Source organism: Lissotriton helveticus, chromosome 6 (genome assembly GCF_964261635.1).
Source record: "Lissotriton helveticus chromosome 6, aLisHel1.1, whole genome shotgun sequence".
Classification (NCBI taxonomy): Eukaryota; Metazoa; Chordata; class Amphibia; order Caudata; family Salamandridae; genus Lissotriton; species Lissotriton helveticus.
In genome coordinates this window covers 889,533,998-889,561,851 of record NC_136067.1, presented here as the reverse complement: position 1 = coordinate 889,561,851, position 27,854 = coordinate 889,533,998, and the positions used below count along the sequence as shown (strand labels likewise).

The following is a 27,854-nucleotide window of genomic DNA, read 5'->3' as shown; positions in this document are numbered from 1 at the left end:
AAATAGAGACTATTACAGTAGTCGAGTTTCAACAGCACTAGACATATTACTACTGATTTTTGTAGGGCAACAGGAATAAAGGGCAGGATCTTCTCTATCAGTGTTGTGGCCAATTCAATCTCAAAATAAAAATTTTAAAAAATAATATCTTGTAGATTTATTTTATGCATGCATCTGAGATTTTTGATGGAATCAATCCCTTTAGGACAATCGGCTCAATATTTATTTGCACTGAAATTAGTAAGCAAGAACCACTTGCCTGGACAGAATGTTTAACAGCAGTTTCATTGAGAATTTGAATAGTTTTTGTAGCAGCTTAACAACAATTTCCTAATCCAAAACTCAGATATCTATTTAGGGTGTTGTACTTATAGGTGTTTATCACTTTAGAAGATGTAAAAAGAAAGTCAAAACTAAGCTAAATGTGTGAAATGTCCTCTGTCCCAGAAGCCATTTCAAGTAGACAACTCCATCAAACATTATGGAGCCTAACGTCAAAGTTATTTGTTTTTTATTTTCAAAAAGAAAATCCCAAAACAACGCCCCGTCCCCAGTCTCGTCATGAGAGTTTCCTCCCATGGCAAGGGGGCATTGAGCATAGTCAAACCTCCGATGTTAGAGTTTCCAATTCCCAGACCAGCAGAACCAAGATCCACGGGAGCGAAGATGACGCCTCTTCACTCCTGTAGGGTATAGCCACCTCAAACCAATTAGGCACACTGAGATATACTAATACCCCCAGGGAGTGGAGAGACAGGAAAGGACCACCTGGATATCTTTCCGAATGAAGGAACTGTAAAGCGGATAATCCTGCAGAGGGACAGGGAGACAAAAGTAAGAAGTTTATAGAGATATGAAAGCCTTGCATATAGTAACTTCTAAAGGTCAAGAATTCACATTGTATGCTTGCCCATACTTACATGCACATTAACCGCATGAACTTAAATGAGTCGCTCCAAGATTTTTCAAGGGAAGTGAAAAATAAGCAGTGTTCCTTTAGCAGTGTTCCTTTATTGCGCCCCAGGAATAAAGAGTCCAAAGAAAAATCAGGCAGGTCCACTATTTGCAGCTTGAATAAAGATAAAAGTCTTCAGGAGGACAAGCGGCCAAAAAACATATATATTTTGACTTGAGGCAGGAGTCAGGTAGAACTAACAAAAAACAAACGGATACAGCGAGATTTAACGCTGTGAACTGTGCAAGTCAGAATTTGGCAGGCTCAATATTTAAACGCCCACACACACGTTAAAGAAATAAAAAAAATGAACGTGTCAGGGAAGAAGTACAACCAACACGTACTTCTCAGAGAAAGCCCAGCTCCACCGTTGAAAACAATCAGGGCGTGATTAATGGCATGTCTCGCGCAGTCAGTGCAAAAATAAAGAAAGACACGCCTCGCGTCCGAGGCAGGAAAAAACAAGCATTTACAATGCAACGGTTTTGCCTTTGTAAAAGTTAGAGCTATTGGCATTGTAAATGACAAATTTTTTATTTATGTGTTCGTTTTGAAAACAGATAAATAAATGGCATTGTCATTTACAATGGCAATAGCCTAATCTCTCGCAAATGCCACACACCCACAGAGAGCCCCCCCACACAGAGCCCCTCCACACAGAGCCTCCCCACACACACACACACACAGGGCCCCCCCCACACACACCCACACAGAGCCCCGCCACACACACCCACACAGAGCCCCCCACACACACCCACACAGAGCCCCCCCACACACTGCGAGCCCCCCCACACACAGAGCACCCCCTCACACTGCAAGCCCCCCCCCCACACACTGCGAGCCCCCATCCACACACTGCGAGCCCCCATCCACACACTGCGAGCCCCTAGAGAGTAAAATACATAGGGTCGGCTCAAGGGTCGGCTTTAAAGGGTCAATGTGTGGGACGTGATGAAAAAAAACACTTTGCCTGTTTCATGCTGGCCCATCTGCCAGTGCCTTAGTGTCCGGTAGGCCAGTCATTCACCAAGTTGAACAATAATTCTCCAACATTACTGGAAAGCTAAAAGGCAACCAAGGGGAAGAGGGATCTGGCCGCAACAATTAAAAAAAAAACATGTTTAAGACTAAAGTACGAATTTATTGTATGTAGTGCAACTTCCTGCTAGTCCTAGCTAATTTCATGTACTTTGCAGACAAACAGCACCTTTTTAGTCATGCCATGCAATGCAGTTTAGTTACAGAGAAACCAAAATAATCAACATAGGGCGATTGTGAACGTAGGCATGGTTTATCCCAGTTGCATTTCTCTCTTGAGGTTGTAACTGGTAAGACTTCAGTCAGAATCTACTCTCCCAAGACTACAGAAGATAATGAAATCCGGCCATTTTATTTGGGAAGCCGGTCCTGGTAATGAACAACTAATTCACGGATGAAGAGAGCATCAAAACTGGACGTTCAAGTGCTGAGCGCACACCCATGGAATGACAATATCTCTCCAACACAAACTCATGATATAAAAACGTACCGCAAAGCCTAGATCGAGTACCACTATGTTGAGGAGGGGCTGCAAGTACAGTGCTTTAAATGGGCAGGGAGCCTAGATCGAGTACCACTATGTTGAGGAGGGGCTGCAAGTACAGTGCTTTAAATGGGCAGGGACTGTCAGGTACGGAGTACCTGCACTTCTTTATTTTGAGAGGGAGAGCACCTATACTTCTAAACAAAGGCGTAATACTTTTAAGTGGAGAGTGCCAGCACTTCTCAGAAGTAAGAAAGTCCTCTGCTACAGGGTACCTGCTCTTCGATTTTTCCATTTCAAGCACTGAGCATGTGAGTGATGGACGTCAGAGCTACATAAAACAAAGAAAACAAGTGCAATGCAATACAAGTCCAAAAAAAACGAATAACTTGACTATTCGGTCGAGCATAGGAAGGTCTCACAGCCCAGGCTTCCAGTCTCAATGAAAATTATTATGGTCAAACCAGTGTAAAAAATATACGGGGGGGGTTCTCCTTAATGCATAATACAGACCTTTGCTTAACAAACAAACCCAACCAGCGAATCCAAATGTTAACCATCCAATTTAACTAATCAGAAGAGAGTATGCTACATACAGCGGCGAGTGCGGCAGGGCGTCCAAGAGCGCTTTCGAAAACATCTTGGTTCACTGATATTAAAAAACAGGAGCAGCCCTGATTTGAAAAACGTTAGAAGAATTTAATAAAATTGTACCTGCGTCACCTTGGGTGTGCCTTCTAATTAAATTGTGCTGGAGGAAATCAAGGCGGGGAATGAGCCTAGTGTATTAGGACGTGAAAAGGATGAACGGTCTGGCGCACTTAGCATAAAAATAATGAACTGAAATCCATAAATTAACCTAATTCACTGATAATTATTCTGGGCACATTCCATTCCATCATTTTCATCTTATTTATTCTGTTCTAGCCAGCACCCAGCTGCATTCGATTCAGTCTTGGCCACTTCCTAAAAGGGCCAGTACAGCCTGAACTGCTAGGATACAAGCGCCCTGATAAGAGAAAGTTACCCCAGATGTGTTTCAGCTTCATCGGCGAGGTACAGTTGTGGGTACCATGCCACAGCCGTATCCGGCACACATCGGGTCACGCCCAAACCATTTGGGGCGACTGAGGCAGCACGAGCATTATGGATGGAATGAGAATCAATCAACCTCTGGTAATTAACTTTGGGCATTCTCCACTGTTTTTGCCCATGGTCATGAGAGATAGTGATCAACCACAATAAAACCAGTGTTAGCCACTACAGGATTGGGCATAGTTTCAGGAGCACAACCAACATTAAAATTACCGAATAAAGTTTAAAAAAAAATCCACACTGTAATGATAGTACACGAGCAACTGCACATGCACTTCCGAGCGGGAGGGGGGGCGGGAAGCGGGAGGGGGGCGGGAATGGACCCGAGCCGAGCTCCAGAAACTAATCGACATGAGACGCGGGAGGTGGGCGGGGGGGGCTCACGGACAGCGGGAGGGGGGAGGGAACGGCAGCACTCACCTCGACTTCCTCCAGCGGCGGTCGGCCGCGTAATGGGAAAAACAAACACATTTTTTTTTAAAACGAAACTCCGCCCACCGCCGCGATGACGACATCGCAGAGGCGGAGAGGGAAAAAATGTCGGGAACGCCCCCGAATCTGGTCCGGCCTTGACGGACAGATCCGGCTCCCAATGGAGAAGCGTGGCTCAGTGGTTAGAGGCGGCAGACCCGGAAGCTGAGATCAGCCGTGGACCAGGGTTCGATTCCCCGCCTTGGCGGGTCTCGGGCTCAAAAATTCCACGGACTCGACAATTCTCGCTCCGGTGCCTACTCGACTCACGGGGTCACACTCTGCGACTCTGGGCAATAGCTTGCTTAATCTCCACTACGGCCCCTCGCGGCGGGATGCCTGGCTTTCACCTTGTGAATACCCTGCCGGGATATCTCACAGGGGAATACCAGGACGGGTTCCCTAAGCAAGCGCCTTGAGACCCCTGGGTGATTCGTGCGCTATATAAATCGAAATACATTTACATTTACATTTACATTTACAATGGCTAGCCTCCATTTATGGAGCTAGCCAATGGGAGGAGGGGGCGAGGAGGGTGCGGATACCCGACCCCACAGAGCAAAACATAAGATTTTGCTAGCGCATGCGTACTTCGTACGCATTGCCAAGCAAAACCTAAAAAGGGAAGGAACCTGTGCAGCATGGGAAAGCATACAAGGCGATAGCCCTCACAGTGAGTTCTGGGACTAGTAGTTCCTTGAGGGTGGTGGGACAGGAAAAGGGTGCAAGAGGCCTGGAGGCTGACATCCGACAGCCCTTACTCCATCAGAAGAGTTTGACCACAACAGAGCTGGAGTAGTCTCTGCCGGCATCAAACTATGGACCGCCTGAATTTAAGTCAGTGGGCGGACCATAGTCTTGGCAAAAAGGGAACTGTTGCTGTTGCAATGGAGTTCCTTCTCCGCCAATATATAAATCAGGTCCTATGTACGCTCACATAGCCCAGTTTAACTTGAAATATTGCTCTTCACAATAGTAGGAATGTGTGTTATTAATGTCACACATCTAAAAATGCATTTGTATTCTCTGGTATTAAGGTGCCTGCATCATCAAAGCAAGTGACATATCAGTCATAGATAACAGCTCAAAGTCATAACATGGGCTCATATCGATCAAGAATTGAACAAAGCTTTGTATAAACCTTTGTTTCCCATTAATAGAAGACTTGACAGTGAAAACAAACTATCTGTATTGACTGTGGTACTATATGTACACCAATATAAAAAATATATGTTCAATAGTTTAACTTACACTTCACTAATTTATGGTTTTATTACCACTGAAGCTAAACACATAGAGTTACATATTAAGTTGAATAAAATACAGAAATTGAAAATAGAAACATTGACCCAGGGTTCATATGAATTATTATATATAAAGCAAGCTATTTGTGCAATTAAAGCTCACGGAGGAAACCTTTGTAAATGTATGTTACTTAAGCATTAGATAATAGATTTAATAAATGTAATTCACAGGGGACTTTGCTAAATTTAAATTAGCAATTCTTTAAATGTGCTTTTCTTTACATTCTTCATGTTAATCCACTGCCGGTTGGTGACGGAAAGATAATTAACATTAGTGTATTGTGATGTAAAGCTGATTGCCAATGTTAAGCTGATTCTCTATCATCTATGTTTCCTTCTCTCCTGATTTTTTTCCTCTCTGTCACCTCGATATATGTGCGGTTTTACATTATGTATATAGATTGTTATTAATATTACATCCTTCAATTTGAGTTTATTTGATATGTTTTATCTGAGACCACTCCCACGTATTGTTATAATTTTATTGCACTATGCAGAAATAGTGTGAGAAATCCTTCTTGAAAACTTTGCTTATTAAAATTTCAGCACAAACCTTCATCTTATTCATGCTTTTTATTTAGGCATACTGACTATAAAGTGGTGTCTCCAGCATTAAGAGCTGTCGGCAATATTGTGACAGGCGATGACATTCAAACACAGGTAAGACATTCTCTGTAACTTTAAAATAGTGTTATATTCTCATCAATCTGTTCTGCATGGTTTTCATTGACACCGAATATCTAGATCACCAGGTTTGAAATGTGGTTATTTATTGCTGTGTCCTGAGGGTGGTGAAAAAAGGAGTTCAGTTTTTTTCTCTGCTCATGTATCAGAGCAGTGATACCTCCGTATTATGAAGCCAATGCCTGACAAACACAAATGTGCTGCCCTCCCTGGTCTCCAAAGGAGAGCATTTCATGGTTTACTGCCTCTCTGCTACCTCAGCACTCTGCAAGCCTAGGTAGTTGGGAGAAAGACACGATGCTCTGTTATCACCGACCACTACTACTCTTGCTAGTCTAGTTGGCCCTCCTGTGACATGGGGTTTTAATCCATCCTGGCAGTAGCTCTTGTAGTGTAACTTTATCCATGCTGAGAGGAATTCTCCAAAAACGCCTACTAACTTGGCACCTGGCATGTCATGATACAAGTCCTCTGAGAGATCAGAGAGGGGTGAAAAGCCAGAAGGGCATAGGAGAAAGTAGCTGGGAGCTAGGTGTTTTGGTGTTTTGTATGCAGGGTTGAAAGGGTTGGAGGACATCATGTATTTCCTGTTTGAATAAAGGTGAAGGTGGAAGGGCAGGCAGAATGGCAATAGACGGTGTTCCTTTGTCTTGTTATAGTTAAGGGTATTACTCTGCAGTATGTCAAGTATTCTCTGCTTTTTTGGAACACTTTAACAGATCGAGGTAATGCAGTACAGGGGTAGGAAAAAGGTGGTAGAACACATAGTATGTTTTTTTTTAAGTCAGGGCAGCAAGACAGCGAGAGAATGGTTTAAGAGGTGTGTTGTAAGTGGCTCCCTCATGTCTCTTATTCTACTGCCCAGCTGGTACATGAGGTCACCTCAGACAACATAAAAATAGTTTTTGGGTTAGCAGTCAAATATAGCGATTTTATTTTCACCTCTGTTTTTACATATCAGCAAATACAAATATGATTTCACTCTGCTTGTGTTCTCACAAAGAACCCCTTGATGGAAAACATGTTCATTATTGACAGCTCCTAGTTCTTAACTGTAAATCAAACAGCTTTACGAAACCAAAAATGCTGCCGTTTTTATTTTTATTTATTTATTTATAAAGTTTTATATAGCGCAAATAAGATCCGGAAGGATATCAGAGCGCTTTACAATAAGTTGTTGGAGAGGAGAAAATGAAATATACACAGCAATTTGTTAAGCAATGTCTACCGAGGAGCTTCATCTCTGGTACTTGAGACAAACCACATTACAGTATCAAGCCATATATATAACTACACCCTTATTCACTAACAAATGCCTATGAAAATCACAGTGATCTAAAAAAAAAATAGAATGTTCATCTTGGAAACAGAATGTGCCTGCACTAAGAGACATGCTACTGCAGAAGACAGTTTTAGAATCATTCATTGTCGTGTGCAGAAGACTGAATATGCTTATGAAAATGGTTCTTGCCTTGGCTACTAAAAAAAATTCCAGAAACAAATGAGGTCCTGAAAACATTTTCACTTTGATAACACTTTTATCTGTTTTAGCATAGGCGCATAGTAATCATTCACATTGCAGGCTCCAGCAGTGGATCCCATATACATTACCAGTAGTGGCCCACATTCAACGATCCTTACCCCTTGGAGTACATATATTTCACAGTGTCTAGCTTGTAGCATGCTCACCATTTTCCCCATATCTTCTGATGTTTCCAGGGCATCCTCGGGCTAAATACATCGGTTTCGCCAGTTTTGCGGGGAGAGGTTCATGTCCGCCCTCCACTCGGTTAGTGTTGGGCCCTTAAATGACCTCTAATATTTCGCCACGTCCCTTTCCGCTAACAGTGTGCCCAGCCTCAATAAGGTTTGCTTTCCATCCCCCCCTTGGGCCTCCCATCTCATCCACCAGAGCCAGCAGCACGACCCTGGGTGATTCCTCAAGGCTCTGACCCAGAACTGCTGATAAGGTTGCGAATATGCGCAACCGGTACTTCTGATTGATGGGGTACTAACATACCATATGGTAGAAGTCACCCTTGTCCCTCCGGCAGCTAGTGCATGCAGGGTTGGGCAGTTTGTGGGCTTATCACTGATGCTTGGGTGTGTAATAAGTGCAGTGCAGATATTTCAGTTGAACAAGACGCAGCCAGGCTGAGACGGCTAGGGTGCGTGGGGCCATACATGCCTCCTTCTGCTCCACTCCATCCAGCGGGCCTGGCAACCCCTCCCATCGTTTCTTCAGGTCCGTCAGTGTACATGGAGAATGATTAACTAGGGCTCTGTAGATCTGGGAGATGCAGGGCTTTGTATTCCGGAGGTCCAGCCAGCGCCCCCCACTATCGGAAGAGCGCATGACCACAAGTGAGGTATCAGAAGAATTGTGATTTGTGAAGAGAAAACTCAGTATCAAGGACCTGAGAGGATTTCATGTGGTCGTCCTCTCAGATCTCCCTCAGCCTGGAAATGGCAATGTTGTCACAGCCTGAACCCTTCGTGTCGTACCACCCTATTCATCAAGAGAAATCCTAGGAAGTTTGTCGGCCCAGAGGAATTTCCGAACACAAGAGGTTATGGCGGCGAACCCGTAGGTGGGGATAGGGAACGTGAAATTCTAAAGGACTTATTGAACGTGTGAAAGGGCCAACATTTTATGAAAAGCCTTCTACCTAGTGGCAATTTAGGCCATCTGTCTAGATTGGTCCGGATTGTTCGAGTGAGGGGGCAAAGACTGAGACTCCAGGCTAGGTCTGGTTCCCATGTGATCTGGATCCCTAAGTAATGAAAGGTTAGGTGCTGGATCAGCAGGGTAGGGTACCCGTTCTCATCATCTCTGTCCCCTCTAAGAGGGATCAATAGGGATTTAGTCCAGTTTACTGTTGGACCCGATGTCTCACTGAAGGCAGCAAGGATGGTAATAAGACTGAGTCCAGGTTCTGCTGAAGGAGCCATAAACAAAGGGATTTCATAAGCTTAGAGGGCTATTGTAGTATTTGAGTCCATACATACATGTAATGATGTAGCCGAGGCAGATGAGGTAGAGTTGAGAAGTAGGTTTATTTAACCATTAGTAGATTTACAAGAGGTATTATGCTGGAACAAGCAGCCCCACCAGGAGCAGCCTCTTAGCTACTCAGCCCATACTCCAACTGCCAATCCTCATACCAGTCACACAAGGATTCCATCCATGTCAATCACACTCACATTCTAACTTGGAACACTCACACTGGCTGAGTAGCTAGATGCAGAGAAGTGCAGTAACATAAACACTAAACTCAGAATACTACACATCCTCTCCCTCTCGAAATGAAAAACAAAAGAGAACCAGAGAGCGAAGAAGAAAACTATTCACAATCAAAGTATACAGTAGTAATATTTATCCGTGAACCCAGGGATGAGAAGGACTTCACACCGCGAGAGAGTAAACGGACAAAAGCCAGGAAAGAAGGAAGAAGGAGACAGTAAATACTAACACTGACACCATCCTCCTCCTTCAATACTGAAGAAAAAGAAAATGAAATATGAGACGAACTCACAAACAACAAGTGAGCAAGACCTAACGTGAAGAAAACGTCTTCACGAAGGTAGACAGTGACCACCTAAAGCCACTCCTCAAGAGAGGAACTAAAAAGACAATGGGACTAACCCATAAGCGAAGGTGTAACAAGGGACAAACCCAAGAAAACACATGCAGCACGGAAAGGTGCAGCACACTGTGGCAAAACAATTCCACTCCTCATGTGAGGAACACTGAAAATATGGGGCTACCCATGAATGAAGGTGTTACAGAGGAAAAACCTAAGAACACACGCAGCACAAGATAGTGCAGCACAATGTGGCAAAAATTCCACTCCTCATGTGAGGAACACTGAAAATATGGGGATACCCATAGACGAAAGTGTTACAAAGGACAGACCTGAGAACACTTGCGGCACAAGAAAGTGCAGCACAAAGTGGCAAAATTTCCACTCCTCATGAGAGGAACTGAGAAAATATGGGGTTACCCATAACCAAACAAAAGGAGGTGTAACAAGGGACAGGACCCAAGCACACACGCGGCACAAACAGGTGCAGCACAAAGTGTCAAACCAACACATAGGTAAAAAGTGAAGCACAACAGCTTACACAAGACATTGAGAAAATGTGATGCACAGGGCGTCTTACACACTGGACACAAAAGAGAAATTCGCACAGTGCGACATGCACGCACAAACGCACAACAAGGTGTCCAACACAGGTAGAGAAGGCATAAAGTCCTAAACAAAAACTTAAACCCTATAACCCAGACATGAGGGTTAACAAATAGTAAAACCATGAGGGGAAATAGGATTACAACCTAAACCCATCCCTAAAACAGGGATACAGTGATGCAAATGAGGGTGAGAGAACCCTTAACCAAAACTTTGCGCAGACATGAGTGGGAGAACTCATGTACCAAACTAAAGCATTGAAATGAGGGTGAGAGAACCCTAAACGAAGAGGGTGAGAGAACCCACATATGAAAAGTGACACAAGCATAAATGCAGTGTAGACATAAGGGTGAGAGAACCCAACATAAGATAAATGACACATTTCTTATACATTTCAAAATTGAATATGCTGTAAGTTAAAAATATGCACATAAATTAACCACAGTCATAGGTGTGCCTGTCACCGCGATGATAGACAGGCCCTTGAAAATGTTTTCATGACAATTAGAAGAATCTTCTCCACGGTACATTCCCAAGAACTTTGCAGCATGTCAGATGAAGACAGAAAAGACGAATAATCAAGCAACCAGACCGGAGCAGCTGACACAGATGAACTTTCGGATTACTCACCAAACGGACTGGTAACCAAGTACAGTGTCCAAGACTTAGATAACTGATTAACACAGCGGAAGACATGCTCGATTAAAACATGTGACGAACAATCTTTCCTGATGTGCACAAGCGAAGAGCAGTCAGTCCGGAGCTGCAGGCACTGGAGCTCGCTGAGTTTGATGAACAACCAGGCGGGAGCTGCTGGCAGTATGAAACATTACCTTGCTTGCGAGACAGGAAACAGTACCAACACCTCGGATGGTAAAAGTTGATCACGAACAAGTGCAGTGGCACAAGACAACCGAGGCAAAAAAATAAAAACGCAAAGAACCAACGTGGCGGACAAAGGCACAGAGCAAATTAATACCTCAAAGCACTTCCGCTACAAAACGCTCCAGCGGCGTCAACATCGGGTGGATGCACGCACCTTACGCTGTGCCGGGTGGCTGCAGGCACGCCCCTCCTATGAGACATCTGACAGCAGCACAGAAGATTGCATAGCTAGGAATGCCTCACAGACAGTTCCACAGAGGCTGAAGGCAAAGAGGTGAGTTGCGCGTGCAATTTTTAAAGTTTACACGCAGCGTGACAGTTATTACCGGCTTTACAGTAGAGAAGACCACTGACAGGAAAAGCAGATTTAAAAAAAACGGAACATTGCTCACTCCGATGGCCTCCTCATGTGGAAAGGAAAGTTTTAATTCACATATCCATTACATATCCATCTGGCACACGTAGAACAGACGATACTGACACTGCTATTAAAAACATCTTTTTTGTCGATGAACTCCACACCATGTACGCCACCTCCCGATAAGACAAAGATACACTTGGTTCAAAAACAGTAGTCAAAGCGCCGTAAATAAATTAAGCAGGCAGAAATATAGGAGGATCTCATCCATGTTAAGTGCTAGTACGGATGATTAGACGCACACGAAGAAGGTAACACATCCAACATCTTGTGGAAAAGAAAGTCATTTTCAACGCATTAGTCCAGACAGACACCAATTACCTTGGTTCCAGATTAAGTTCATAGTTGACACTGCTTGCTTAAGGTTGTTGCTTCCAAGGCACTATGTTAGACGTTGTTTCTTCTGCATCACATAGGCAGCTTGAGTGATGATTTTCTACGCAGAAACCTTGTTAAAGATGACTTGACAGCACGCTTTTGCTAGGGCTACCTGGTGTGTTCGGCACTGGTGGGGCCACTTTACGTGCTTGTAGAGGTTCGTTACTTTTGAGAAGATAGATGCTTGTTCCACTTCAGTTGCAGGATACTCCCAACTCTTGTAAATAGGCATTTTGCGCAGGAAAGTCTCCAGATCGTCGCCATGAATATTGTAGCATTTGAGTCCATACATACATGTAATGATGTAGCCGAGGCAGATGAGGTAGAGTTGAGAAGTAGGTTTATTTAACCATTAGTAGATTTACAAGAGGTATTATGCTGGAACAAGCAGCCCCACCAGGAGCAGCCTCTTAGCTACTCAGCCCATACTCCAACTGCCAATCCTCATACCAGTCACACAAGCATTCCATCCATGTCAATCGCACTCACATTCTAACTTGGAACACTCACACTGGCTGAGTAGCTAGATGCAGAGAAGTGCAGTAACATAAACACTAAACTCAGAATACTACAGCTATTTTATCCTCCATTGCTATCTCTCAGTCAAACCCCCTCACTTGAGCGTTGCAGTGTATCCACAAAGGCCAGGGGCTCAATAGCCAGGGCAGAAAGGAGGGAGGACAGAGGGCATCCCTGTCTAGTGCCCCAACAAATTGGGACTCTGGGGGAGATCACCCCGATTCCCTGCACCTGTGGCCCGATATACAAGGTTTGAACACAGACCCAAAATCGTGGACCCAGTTCCATCTTGGCCAGCTCCTCATAGAAAAAGACCAAGTCCAGGGAATGAATGAATGAATGAGCAATTTGTATAGCGCAAACTAAGCCCAAGGGCGTCGCTGCCTTCTTAGAGTCGCGAAGCATCAGTGTTGTGACCCAGTGTAATTCCCTCAATCTGGCCAGAGCAAGGTGAACGCTGTGGATACAGAGTCTAGTGCTGCAACAGGGAATAAAGCCACATTGGTTTGGTTGGACTAGTTGACAAAGCAAGTAGTTTAGCGTATATTTTAGCTTCAGTGTTAATGAGAGAGATGGGTCAGTAGGAGGCACATTGATCTGGGGGCTTGTCAGGTTTCAGCAAGGCCAATATAATGGCCGGGTCTAATTCTGGCGAGAAGTGGCCTCAGTCATTCGAGGATCAAATTTAGGAGAGGGGACAACATGAGTTTACTCAACCTACAATAGTATTCTCAGTTCAAGAGCCTCTCTTTCCGTGGGGCTTAGCGTAGTTAATGGAATGTCTGCAATGAGCGGGCTCCTAGTCTTGCAGCATACACGGGTTTGTAGCAGGGCACAAAGGCAGTGGCCAAGGTTGGACCTATTGTGGCCCATGTGCCGTCCGGACTAATGACATTGGGCACTACCCTCAACAGTAACTCCCTCGTGGCCAGGCAGTGCAGAAGTTTACCTGACTTGTCTCCCTATTTGTAGACTGTTCCGGCGGAGGCCTCCCAGCATCTGCTGGTCTCAATCAGACGTAGTTGTCACAGGTCAGCTCTCTCCACCACCAATTAGCGGCTCAGAAGTCCTGTTAGGTTGCCCCCACTATGGGTTTCAATCCATAGGATCAAAATCTCCAATTGCTCTATTTAAGTCTGTGTCCTGCGGGCCTGGCTCCTGATGCAGGAACGGGGTTCCATGCATACTGGCCTTGCACACCTCTCAGAGTGTCCTGGTGAGTCAACCATCCCTCAGGTTAATGTCGAGGAAAACCTCTAGGTCATCTCCAGGGTTTGAACAGTCAGTTTGTAGGTTAGGAACCAGGTGTTAGGATGCCATATTTGTCTTTCTCCATCCTTCCCCGTGGCTCCCACCTGAAGGATGGCCGGAGCTTGGTCCAAAATTCCCATCATGAGGATGCAGGAGCCTTGCATGTAGAGGAGATCTGTGGCCGGCAGCAGGACAGGGTCTATGTGGGAGAAAGAGCTGTGGGCTGCCAATGTATGTGTATATTGGCATGCTGTAGGATTCCAGACCCCCCATGCGTCACAGAGCCCCAGACCAGAGGCCCAGCCGGCCAGGCTTCTGGCATTCCTCTGGTCTGCACCGGGAGTCCTAAGGAAGTCCATGGGAGCCATGATGTCCTTGAAATCACATAAGTATCCTGCTAACTGGGAGAGATGGTGCCAGATCCGTGAGTGATGGTATTTTGCGGGTAGCAAGTTGCAGGGGGGGCATATATGCTTAGGAGATTATAAAGGGAGCACTCCATTGATCCCTCTATCAACATGAATCTTCCCAACGTGTTGCTTTTTACGGGCGATACCGCCATTGGCAAGGAGCTTTGGAGGAGAATTGCCACTCTCCTAGAACCACAGCCAAATCCCATGTGATAAACTCGGGACTTTCCATACCTAACCAGAAAGGAGTAATTGGTCCCCATACAATATGTTTCTTGCATCATTGCGACCTGGGGCCGTGTCTGAGGAAGAGCTGCAGGACCGCGCCACTCTTAAGGCGGTCCAGCAGACCGTTCACATTCCAGGACAGCACCGTGAACGCCATCATGGTGGGTTGTGTGGGGCCATAAATCTTGATTAATGATTTGCTTTGTAAAGGCTGCAGAGGCACAGTATCCTCTCAATAGTCTTTACCATGTGGATGGCAGTGGGTCTGCCGAGTAAACAGTGCTGCGAGGTACATTCACCCAATGTGGTGCCCAAAGAAATATCCATAAACCAGACATTTCAACAAATTAACTAAAACCCCTTCCTCGCACCTATATTTCCCCTTCAATAGAAGCATCTGTCGCCTGAACACTATTCCTGTCACAAGATTGGGCAGTAAAGGTAACTGATCTCAAAGTTTCCATCCTAAAGCTCCCAGCCGCTAAAGTCTTTGAAGGATAAGATGGTGCTGGTGTGCATAGCAGAGTGAGTAAACATTTTATTGTATAGTTAATTAAAACCATTACAAAATATTAATACGACAATATACAATAAAACAAAAAATGTACACTGCTGTGTGTATGATAAAAGGTTATAAATTGGATAGGTCTTTCAAGTTAAAAAAGTAGACGTGTTCCAGGTTCAAGATTTTGCCAGAGTTCTTTGTTTCTCGAAATTGTCAATGAATTTGGCTGCTCTGCAAATGAGTTGTGGATCTACCGAGCATAGGATTAGTATGATCGCGGACCGGCAGGTGCGTGTTCCATATTCCTTGAATTTGGTTTTTAACCAACTCCGACCTTCCTGGATCAGAGCCGGGCAGATACAGATCAGATGGATAAAGTCTTGTCTTCCTGCGCCACATCCGCATCCATCACGTTCTTGGGGCTTCCACTTTGGTGACTCAGCGTTTGTTGGGAAGTTACCCAGCCTTAAGTAGAGGTGTTTCTGTTTGATGAATGGCGAGAAAGCAAGGTCTAGGAAGGCTGCCGGTGCTAATTTTTTATATGATTGAATTGTCATCCAGGCATGGGACCGACGACTGAAAGTTTGTTTATCGTCGAGCAGCGAATGCCTGTTGGCAACCTTCTTTACCAGCTGTTTGAAGGAAGATACTGGAAGTTTAGAATCCCAAACACCAGCCAAGTCAGTTAATTCTAATGTTGATTTAAGATATTTGGCGTATTGAGAGTTGGGACTTTTACTAATTATTGTCCACATTGCACGATGTAACGCAATTTCTTGGTTCATCCAAACATCGTACTAAAATGTTATGGTCTCGTACTTTTTCAGCACCACTTGGGATTGCAAACCGAATTCAAGTCTGACTTGTGCGGGAGATGCATTGTTAGGTAACGCAAATACACGTTTGTAGATTTTCATTTGAACTTTGTCCAGGAGTTGTGCGCTCTTGCCATGATGTAGTATGCTCCCATAAGCTATTGTTGGAAGTAGCTTAGCTTTTATTGTTGTTAGCAGTGGGGAGACCAGGGGGCCTTTAAGTTCAGTCGCCAAGCTACTAAATGCGTGCAATAGGACCATACCCTTTTTTTCCAGAGTGGGTGGAGTCTCCATAGTCACCCTACATTACCGAGTTAGCCATTGTCATCTGCCATCCAGGTTATGGGCCCTTTGGTGGTGGTGTTCTCTGATACAGATGAACCCCGCAATCCTTCCCTGTCATTGCCAGAGGTCGCAGCAACTTTTGTGGAATTGTTTGCTGTGCCCGAAGCCGCTATGCTCAGTGCCTGAATACTTCATGGTTCCAAGATCTGGGCGGTCCCGCTAGGGCAGCTGCGGGTTTGGTCGCAAGGAGAACTTTCTATGAACCATTTTGAGGCCTCTTCCAGGGTGTCCTCTAAATGGGATTTGCCTTTGAGGATAACCCACATGCGTGCCAGGAAGTGGAGCCTCTATTGCAACCTCATGGTTCTTAATATTTGTTCAATGTCGTAGTACGATTTGCGTTGGGCCTGAACCTGCTTAGTATAGCATGGGAGCACGATCACCTGACCGGATTGATACCTGGGTTGGCCTTTGAGCCCCACTTCCTGCAAGATCATGCCTGTGTCACGATAATTCAGGATCTTTGTAATCATGGGACGGGGTGTGGCCCCCAGGGGGATGCGTTGGGCCACGGATCTGTGGCCTTGTTCAGTTATGAAATATGTCGATAAAAGGATAGAGTCAATCTAGGATGTAATCCATTATTCCAGAAGTCCTTCAGGTGTTGACCCCTCAGGAAACCCAACGAAGAGGAGATTGCTTCTGCGGCTTATGTTTTCGCTTGCTTCAGCTCTGGCGGTGAGGATCTTGGCGTTCAAGGTCAGGCTGGACACCTTAGTCCTGAGCTCAAGGAGTACGTCCTCTAAGACAGAGATGTGCCATCTGCCTTGATGATCCTCACCATAATGTTGCGGAAATCCTGACACATTAGGGCCGCATCCACTTGTACCTCGCTTATCTTGGGATCAAGAGAGGTGCAGGTATCTTGGATTGCTTGAAGAATTAATGTAGTAACCCCTCTTTGCTGCCTCTGGGCAGTCTGGGTGTCTCCTCCGTGGCCCCCTTTGTATCCGTCTGTAAGGGCTGTAAATGTATTGATTTTGGATTGGGCCCTGTCACCCGGGGTGGGTCTTGTCCCATAATGTTTCTGTGGATCCTGTTGTAGCTGTAAGGTCGCCTGTCAGTGGCCCCAAGAGGCCAGCGATATGCATAGCATGGGGGTTCCGGCCAGCCTGGCCCACCTTATCTGATGTACAGGTGGAATGAGCAGTCGGAACCCTCTGCATTCGGGCCCCATGTGACTCAGGATAGACCTGATAGCTCTACCATCCCTGCTGCCCACTCCTATTCTCTCCAACCGTCTGGGGAACTGGAGAGCCCCATCGCCATTTTTCAGCGTTCCTATGAGTACTCTACACCACCTCACAATGGAGTCTTGGCTGAGATCTCTTGCATCCTCCACTGCCCAGCTCTCTCTTGGTTCTGGCGGGCTCTAGCGGCACCACCTTGTGTGTTGCACCCTCAGACCTTCACTGCTATTTTCCCCACAACCCCCGATGCTGTTGGGGCCCTTGTTGCTGCCCTTGGGGCTGGTTCCCGACTAACCGTCCCCTGCGAGAACCGTAGGCTGACAATTTAGTCTAGCAAGGGCCGCCCGTGACCTCCATGGACCGCTTGGCCTGAGCCGCAAACCCGGTCGGCCTCCTGGCTGTTACACCGCCCATCTGCCCCGTGGTCCCTGCAGCCGCACCAGACCCTCGTTACTCTTCCAGGGAGCGACCGCCATGTTGGCTGTCCAGGCTCCACCTCTCAACATTTTCACTTTGTACTATATTTTTGAAGTGTTCCAAGTCTTTTGTAGTCCATGACAGGGTTGAGTATGTTTTTTATTTTAACCTTGGTGGTCTGCCTGATTTACAATGTTGGTCATTTTAAACATATTTTAATTATTTTCCCTTGAATGTGGTCATTTATATCGTTTGAAGTGTAATACTTTTATAGGCCATAAATATATTTTTTAAATGAGGTTTATAATTTCCTTGTATTTTAATGACCATACAAATGATTTTGAAGCCAGTGCACAACTCTTGAAATCTACTGCTGCACATTTTTATGAAACACTAAAACATCTCCCTTATCTACCACATAGAGTTACTTTTCAAAAATGAAAATGGTTTTCACGGGATGGATAATCTGGCGAACCAGATGTGGAAAGGGGATATTGGACGTAGGTGGGGATATCTCTCATGACTTATTTTACCCTTTAAAATATAATATGCCAAACATTTCTAAACAACTATCCATACCCTCACATATTTTTTAATGCCTGATTTAATATATGCATTAACACATCAAATTGCATTTAGTTCGGCCTGCTCCATTTGAAAGGCTGTAATTTGAATCTCTCTTACTAAGCAACATGGCGTTCATTTTAATATTAATATAGAAAGTTGGCACTCTAGTTGCTCATTAGAAATCTATGCTGATACTACAGTAGACCACTGGGGAATCCATGTACAGGCTGCTGCTGGTTTTGAAAGTATGTTTCACTCAGCCTACTAAAAATAATTCTGACATTGATGAGGAGGATATTTAAGAATTTGTTAAAAAAAATGTCCTCATTTTAGTGTTTCAGAGTACTAAATATAATTGTTATGGCCGTCTGGAAACCAGCATTTTATTAATTAGTGCAGTCTCCTCTTTTGTAAAATATGTAGGTTCTACAGCTTCTATTCCAGAACCATGGAGTTCAGATGTGCCACACTTTTGTCAGAAATATAGAACGTATGCACTCTAGTTTTATTTTTAACCATTAGAACATTACACTAAGGAATCAACTGGGAGCCTGCTGCTCCTGTAGGAACTACATGTTTTACTCAGCATGCCAGGCTTTTTCCTTTCTTGGCTGATGAATGTGTCTCAATGTATAGAAAATGTTTCCTCAAGTGAGAAAACCATTTTTCTTGAACATGGTTCATCAAGACCAATAGAGAGTTAGCATTTTCCACATAGTGAAAACACCTTGGAGTGCACCACAGTTCTTGAAATTAGTATATTACCATCAACAAATGATTGATATTGTGACTAAAATCTGATATTGGCCTTTCTATATGCAACGTTTTGTAAACCTCAAAACCAGGCTTTCATTGCAGTGCACTTCACTGGGACCAAAATAGCAGAGCCTTATCACCAAAAGAAAATCTAAGAGCTGTTCTTCTTGTAACCTTCCACCTAAAAAGTCTCATGAAAAACACACTGTCTACCAGTTTTACAAATTTCCCTCCAGATCTTAAGAGTTTCATTTTTTTTTTTTTTTTTTTTATTGAAAATTAACAACAACATTAACAGGTTACACAAGGCAAAAATGAATCGGGAATACAGTCATGGGTCCATGTACTCGGCGCTTCAGCATTGTAGCATACATAACACAGTCACAGTTTTTCGTGGGGAGGGCAGCGAGGAAACCAATAGCAATACAATTTAATTAATATTTGGAATGTCAATCAGGGGGACAAGGTGGCATCGGGAAACAAATCTTGTGGGGGGGTGCATATCTTGCCACGAAATGTGTTCCATTGTGACCAGATTCTGCCCCACTTCTTGGGCCTTCCACGTGACAGATACAGTCTTCTAGCGAAACATGCACCAGTCCATATTCTCTGCCCACAATGTGACGGTCGGAGGCCTACGGGAACCCCAGAGCTGTGCAATGTCTCTTTTGGCGATCATATTACCAAGGGTCGCCCAGGTAATCTGTGCCGCATTGTAGTCATTGGGCTCCCAGACATTCAGGAGGCAGCGCCTGGCCTCGGGCAGTAGCGCCACCCCGGTGACCCTCTCCATTACGACATGCACACGGGACCAAAACTCGACCACCTCCGGGCATTCCCATAGAATGTGAAGAAAGGTACCAGTCATACCGCAGCCACGCTTACACAAACTATCAGAAGAGTAACCCATGCGCACCAGACTCGGGCCAGTGACATACACACGGTGGAGGATCTTAAGTTGAACAAATCTAAGGCGTGCAGGTATGGCAACTTCTTTTGGCAAGGACAGAGCGGACTGCCAGTCCTCATCATCTAATTCTAGACCGTCGGCAATCCACGAGGCCCTCAGGCGCACAAACAGGTCAGCCCTGTTATAGATCAGCTTCTTGTAAATTAATGAAATAGTGCTGTCGGGCACATGTCCAACCAGAATACGATCCTCAAGGGGTGAGGATTCATGGATATCTGTACCCACAGCAAAGACCGACAGTAGGGCATGTCGGACCTGAGCGTACCTGAAGAATTCTCTGTCCCCAAGTTCATACTCCGTCTTAAGTGCCTCAAAGGTCTTAACATCGCCTTTAGACCAAAGATCCCCCACCTTAGTGATTCTGATCATATCCCATTTGTCAAATCCTTTTGTTCGCCATAAATTACCCAGACTTTCAGAGTCATACAGGGGGGTCGCGCGAGTGAGTCTATCCTTCCATCCCAAGGCCGCAATGCTCATCATGCCACACACGTACCGCGACTTTAGTGGGTCCAGTCAGTGTGTTACAGAGCCTCCTGGAATACAGCGCCCTATTGAAGTTCCCCCCCCGGCAGAGGTGTTTATCCATTGCGAAGGCAGGGGCGGGACCGGGAACATACGTTGCATGATTGACCGCACTTAATTGGGAAGCCCAGTAGTAGCGCCTGATGTCGGGAAGGGCGATGCCTCCGTCATACCACGGAAGCGTGAGTTTAGACAGAGCAATGCGTGCACGGCCATCCCAGACCAGTTGCCGTTGTAGACTCTCCACCTCCCGAAAGTAACGAGAGGGAACGGGGTCAAACGAGTTCTGGAGCGCGTACAAAAATCTAGGCAGCGACATCATTTTAAAGAGAGCCGCTCGACCGAGCGGTGACAGTGGCAAATGACGCCAGCGTGTAACATCTAGCTTCAGCCGTTGGAGAGGGGGCAGCAAGTTGCGCTCATAGCGAACGGTGGGGTCCAAGGAGACATATATCCCCAGGTACTTAAAACCGGTCTCAGTTACTTGAATCAGAAATCTACGAGGCAATGGGGGGAGACCACCAGCCAAAACGTAGACACAGGATTTAGTCCAATTAATAATGAGACCCGAGTTCTTCCCGAAGGAGGTAAGAACATCGAAGAGCACGTTTAAGGATTTCTGAGGGGAAGTTAGATATAGGAGAATGTCATCTGCGTATAGCGAGACACGATCCTCGAAATCGGGAGCCCACCGAATGCCCTTTATAGAAGGCTCCCAGCGGAGCCACTCCGCCAACGGTTCCAGTGCGAGGGCGAAGAGCAATGGAGACAGCGGGCAGCCCTGCCGAGTACCGCGTCCGAGTGCGAAGATACCGGACGCCTTCCCGTTAACCACCACCTGGGCAAGGGGCATCTCATAAAGAAGTTTCACCCAAGCGATGAACACGGGGCCGAATCCAAATTTTGAGAGGGCCGCCCTAAGATAGGGCCATTCGATAGTGTCGAAAGCCATGGTAGCATCAAGGGAAGCTAAAATGGCCGACTCAGCGAGAGTCTCAGCCCTCGCGAGAACTCCGTGGAGTCTCCGAAGATTAAGGGCGGTGTTCTGATGAGGAATGAACCCTGACTGATCCGGATGGATCAAGTCCCCGATCACCTTAATCAAACGATTAGCTAACAATTTAGCTAGGATTTTGGGTTCTGCATTAAGCAAAGATATAGGTCTATACGAGGCACAACGATCCCGTGGCTTACCCTCCTTGTGAATTACCACAATAGTGGCGAGTCGCTGATCAGCGGGAAGGAAACCCGAGTCCAGAGCCTCAAGGAACATATCCTTCAAGTGGGGCGCCATTTTGTCATGTCGCAGTTTATAAAGTTCAATGGGTAATCCATTGCGGCCCATTGCTTTGCCTGAGCGGAGGGAACGTATAGCCCCCGCTACTTCGTCCGCCGTAAGGGGTGCATCCAGGAGGTCTCTGTCATCTCCGGAAAGGCAGGGCAACGCAATGTCACGAAGCAACAACCGGGAGTCTTCCTCATCCCTATCGCAGACAGAGGCATACACCGTTTGAAAGTGGTCAACAAAACACTCAACAATCCCAACAGGGTCAGTGACACACTCACCATCCAGCCTCTCAATCACGGGGACAACACGATTCGCTCTTTCTTTCTTGTCCAGCCACGCAATCAATTTACCAGCCTTGTCACCCACATCATACATCTTGCCCTGTTGCTCCCTGTTCATCACCTTAGCCGCGTCAGTGACGACGGACCTATAATCGGCCTGTTTCAGACTGAGAGAATGCATTTTTAGACGTGTTACTCCTGTATCAAGGTCACTCTCTAGTGCAGTTATCTCAGTTTCTAGGCGCACAAGCTCCTCATTTTTAGCCTTTTTGGCAGCGGCAATCAGTGAAAGAGAATGCCCACGAATGACAGTCTTAAAAGCTTCCCACAAAGAAACAGAAGAAGAAACAGACCCCACATTGTCATTGAAGTAATGATCCATGGCTTTAACAAGTTCAGAACGGGTTTTTGGGTTACGAAAGTACCAGGGGTTAATAGGAGCCACTCTGCCTTCACTGTCCGCCCCTACCGCAAGCGTAAAGCCACAAGGGGGAGTGATCAGAAATACCCCTGGGAAAATGGCGAACCTCACTGATGGAGGAGGATTGGGCCGATGGCATTAAAAAATAGTCTAACCTGGAGAGACTACCAGGTGCCCCAGAATGGAAGGTGTACTGAAGCTGTGTAGGGTGCATCAACCGCCAGCTATCTACGAGCCCAAAGGTATCAAGGAAATCGCTCAGCCACATATGAGATCTAGCCAAGTCCCTGGGGGGAAACCGATCAGCAGTACCAGAGACAATGGAGTTAAAATCCCCTCCGAGGATAAGAAGACCCTCAGGCAGCCCCAATAGGACCCTACACAAATCGGCATATGTGGAGGCCTGTAGGCCCGTGGGGACATATATCGTGAGTATGGACAGTGTCTTCCCTTCCCATCTACCCGTGAGCGCAGCATAGCGCCCTCTATCATCAAGTATAACTTCATCAATTTCGAGGGGGAGAGAAGACCGAATAAGAATGCCGAACCCCCTGGAGCCAGAGGTGAAACCGAAGTGAGCAACTAGGCGGTATCCACGTCTGTTCAGGGCTCGACACGTATTCCCTATAAGATGCGTCTCCTGTAGAAGAACTACATCGGGTGAATGGCGCCTAAGGAACTGCAACACTACCCCTCGCTTTATCCTGTCTCCCAACCCATTAACATTCCATGATAGTAGTCTCAACTCACCACCCCCCATCCCCAAGAAGAAGCAGAGCGCCCCACACACGGAACCCGAAGACCGAGACAGTTAGAGAAAACAATTGGATGCCTTGTGAACGAAAACAATCACACACACACCCCCCCACCCCCCCCAACTTAGACCCGTTACAACACCCCCCACCCTGCACCCCTGCGTTAGACTCGAAATCCACCCCAACTTGCAGTGTGCCTGTCGCCCCATCAAGAAACTAATCTACACAAAGAACCCCAGAGGAGGAAGAGTCCCCTTCACCCCCGCCACCCTCAGGCCAATTTGAAAGAAGGACTAAAGAATCATTGTCCAAACTCAGCTGGAAAAGTTGGAAAGTTCAGACATCGGAACCCACAAGTCACTCCTGCTCCGGCGAGCCACCGTCGGCGCCGCCGGGGTGCTCAGTACGATCATCCCTTTTTGGCAAAGAATCAAGCCAGTCACTGACACTGTCCGGGCGATCGAAGAAAAACGTTTGTTCCTCGTACTCAATACGAGGTCTGGTCGGAAACAGCATGGTGTACTTGAGGCCCAAGTCCCGTAGCCGTCTCTTGACTCCCTGAAATCCCATTCTCTGCCTCTGAACGAACGGGGTAAAGTCCGGGTAAAAGTTCACGGTGGCATTCTCGAACTTCACCGGGCCCTTGTCCCGAGAGGCTTGCAGGATGGCATCTCTATCCCTGAAATGGAATAGTCTAGCAATGATAGGTCTCGGGGGGGCACCCGGCTGGACCTTTCCGCCAGGGATTCGATGCGCACGCTCGACCGCAAAGAATTTAGTAAGTCCGGCGGGAGCAAGATAGTTGGAGACCAGATCTTCCACCAGGAGGTCGGTGGCAGAAGCCTCGGGATTTTCAGGGACCCCAATAATGCGCACGTTGTTGCGACGGGCCCTGTTTTCATAGTCCTCCAGGATACGGGCCAGCACATCCCGGGAAGAACGCAAATTCCCGATCTCGGTCTGAAAGTCCGTTACATCAGTGGTCAGGCTGGAAGTCTTCAGATCTAACGCCTTGACCCTCTCGTTAGTCTTTGCCAGGTCCGCTCTTATCAGCGTGACATCCACGGCCACCGTGTCGATCTTGGAGGCAAGAGTCTCATATTGTTGCCCCATGGAGGCCTCCATACTGGTGATAGCGCTCATTACATCTTGCAGCGACACTCCTGGTGTCGTACCGGAGGCAGCCTTAGGGTCATCAGGCGTGCGGCCAGCACTACTGGGGGATCCCTTCAATTGGGAGTAGTGATCCATGATGTTCGTCTGGGTCTGTCCCCCTCGGTGAGGCGTCTTGATCTTGCGTCTCTCCGTCTCGGGTCTGGTGGCCATATTGGAGAAAGGACCCCGTAGGGGCCCGCACGACCTGGTGAAAATGGCCAGCCGTGATGTGGTCAAAAACAGTGAAACCGGCCAAAATCAACGTAAATGCCAATAGTGCAGAATAAAAGGCGAAACGCCAGGAGAACACACCACGGAGTGGGAGCACCAGGCAGGGCCAAGGGTAGATCCGAGCAGCGCTTCAGCCGATCCTTGCCGGGAGTAGGAAAGCGAAACTGAAAGTTAGGCAGGGGACCTCTGGAGGAGAAACCCCTCCTGCCGTTGTTGTTCAACTACTCCTCGGCTGGCAAAGTAACCAAACCCCCGGCCTCGTCCCGGGGCGGGCCGCAAAGTTTGAGACGGCGTAAAAGTGGATCCCAACGTCCGATCTCAATTCTTCAAAGAATGTTGGGATCAGCAAGAGTTCGTCTTCAAAAGCCCATCTTCAAAATCAGGATGTAGTAAGGATATGTGCGAAGGGTGGCGCGGGTCTCGGGAGCCCTCTGCTCACACGACCATCTTGGATGCCCGCGAAGCTCCTCTTCCAAGAGTTTGATTTTTAATAGCAATTTTATCCAAGGGGTGGGGGGATTGCCAGGTAGGTATTGACTAGGGTGGGTTAGGGCCCTCAGCTTCGCCTCGCTCCCTCTGACTCTACCCCGGTCAGTAACTACCTCGGGGTGCCCTCCCCCTTGGATCTCCCTTGGAGTGCCCTCCCTCTTTGATAATATTGCTTCAATACTGTATATTTTTGAGTTAGTTTATTCTTACTATTACATCCCTTCCAACATGTCAGTTGTTCCTTTACATGGTAGATCAGTCATTGTTTAGTAAATCATAAAATTCCAACCCTGTTTAATGTTTGCAATGTGAGGAAAAATTCACAGGCTGAATCTCTTTTAATCACCAAGTGTGCTGCTGCTTTGCATGAGCAAATATGCTTTCACATTAGACTACAAAATCAGCAAAGTTTGCTTAACCCTTATGCTACGAAAACAATGTATGTACAGTTTTTGTTCTAGTGGTTTCAGTGAAATTCATAATGTGTATGATGATTCACAGTGGAACTGATCAATAATGCTATTTAGTGGGGCAAATGGCTGAAACAACCATGATTGCAAACACCTTAATGTGGCTCTTGGTCTCTACCCAGACCAGACATCGTGCGTAATCATGTTCACTTTTGAAATCTACATCATCATTCCCAATTAATACTGCAGAGCTCTAGCGTATTTTCAATGGGTCACAGCTCATTCCTAGCCGCGTGGATAACATGGTTCAGTTGGTCCATTTGGAGGGGAAGAAAGCAGCTGGAACTGCCAGTGAGAGACTCTGACCCTCAGCCCACTGCGGTTTTGTGCTGCATGATAGATTAGGGGGGAAACGCATTTCTTTCCCCTGATCCAACTGGGGAACATTAAGGATCCCTGGGACCCTGACATCTGAGAACCACAAGATGATGCTGGGTGATAAGCCCAAGATGGCAGCAAGAGACACCATGCCTGATTGGGAGAGGGTCCCTGAGCACTGAAGGAGAAGGGGGTTACAAACTCTCCACTGTAGAAACACCAGCTTACATGGAGCTGAGGTAGACCACTTCTTTGCGAGATGTAGTAAGAGAGTCTGGTGTTGATGCTCCTCCTCCTCCTGAAAGCAATGAGTGACTGGCAGAAAACAACTCAATCACTGTCCCAGATTTGAAAGTGATGCTGCCAAAGAGCAGAGCTAAGAGACTGCGGGACAGTGGGGGGTGCTATCTGGCTTCTCAAGTTACCTTCTCCTGGCAAGTAAGAGTCAGCGGGGAAATGGGCGAGGATAATGACTCTGCAGAGGTCCAATTACTCCCCACCTCTCTATCTTTAACAAACATCCACATACTGTGAGACGGGTTAGCGCATGGGATGAGGGGAATCATTGCAATATCTGTGGAGCCAATGTCCTAGCTCATAGCATGGCAGAGAACAAGCCCTAGACATGGGGAGTGGGCATGACCATTTTGGTATCCTGGATTATGCACATTGTATTAAACCCTGGAGCCATTTATATGTTGTTCGCAGTGGCAGCTTGACGGCAACTTTGTACTGACCTGACTAGGTCTAATTGAGAGTTCAGGGATGGGCATCCTCTCCGATGATCACAACTTAATAAACAGACATTGGCCCAGGCAACATTTGTGTGTGGCCCTGACTCTCATAGCCTCCACATTGTGTCCTGACATCGCCACTAACCCAGTGTAGCTAATAAATTAATCCCATCAGGTCGCTGGTGTTGGTGCATGGTTAATGAGGAATGAGTGACAACTGAAAACATCAGGTGTTACCTACAGACTATGCTGTCCCACTAGATATCATTGGCTCCAAGATCCAGCAACCTCTATAAGCACAGATGGTGCCCATCAGATTGGTACTGGCTCCGCCATGGGCGAGACCAGCACCTGCCACTTTGTAAATCCACACACCTCGATTCCTAGTGAGGTTGATGCTTGAAACCTACTATGGGAAAGGATAAAATGGAACACATTACCAATGAAGGAAAATTGGACTAGTACACACAAAGTAAGGCTTCACCATCTTAACGGATCGTCATCCAAACTGACTACACAATCGCGCCCACTGATGGGAGCAACTAGCTCCTCAGAAACCATCATTCAAACAATTGAATCATCAAAATCTGCGCTGGAAGCAAAGATCAGCAAATTTGGCATAGACGTGTCATTATTACCATGAGGAAATGCAACATGAAGAAAATATCCTTTTTCACGGTAAACAGTGGTGCGGGAAGTATGTATACTTCATATTCTAGTATTTTGTTTACTTGTTGAATTGTTTGAAGGAGTTAATATTGGTACCGAGTAGAGAAAATGTAAACAGCTGTTTTCCACCAACACCTTCACTCAGAAGTATTTGGTGAGATGCAGGGATGTTGCTTTTTTCTGGATGCTTAGATTTACATACCTTATTTGGCAGCACTTTTACAGCTCTCCCCAATTTCACTCTTCCTGAATTTAAAGCCTGAAAGTGTACCATGCGTTACCAACATGCATTACCATGTCAGTGGCCCACTAGAGAGCAATGAATACAGCTAAACATTATGAATCAGATGTCCTGCTGCTTCAGAAGATCTGCATGCTAGGAAATAGTTAGACGTTCCTATGTTGATATGTCTACACCTCGATATACAATCCCACTTTAAGTGAGTCTCGGTTTGTGTAACAAACCATTTTAGACTCTAATTTCAACTACAGGTGACACAAGCATGGTAGCTATGTGTTGATATATATATTGGATGAAGAAATGTATATTCCCCACTGTAGTCACCTTGCATCTCCGACCCCCAGAGCATCATCTGCGGCGTACCCCACGGGTCCTCACTCAGCCCCAAACTGTACAACGTCC

General features: G+C 46.3%; 2 protein-coding genes across 13 annotated transcripts in view; one reads left to right on the top strand and one right to left on the bottom strand.

The window, feature by feature from the left end:
- KPNA5 (karyopherin subunit alpha 5) overlaps nucleotides 1–27,854 on the top strand; it is a 418,555-nt gene that overhangs the window by 208,657 nt on the left and 182,044 nt on the right. For all 10 annotated transcript variants that reach the window (XM_078648496.1, XM_078648499.1, XM_078648491.1 and 7 more), the window contains one exon: nucleotides 5,929–6,007. In XM_078648496.1, coding sequence (XP_078504622.1) covers nucleotides 5,929–6,007 — 79 coding nt within the window. The remainder of the gene's footprint in view (nucleotides 1–5,928; nucleotides 6,008–27,854) is intronic.
- LOC144763165 (uncharacterized) overlaps nucleotides 1–27,854 on the bottom strand; it is a 233,432-nt gene that overhangs the window by 138,278 nt on the left and 67,300 nt on the right. The gene's annotated exons all lie outside the window — the stretch shown is intronic.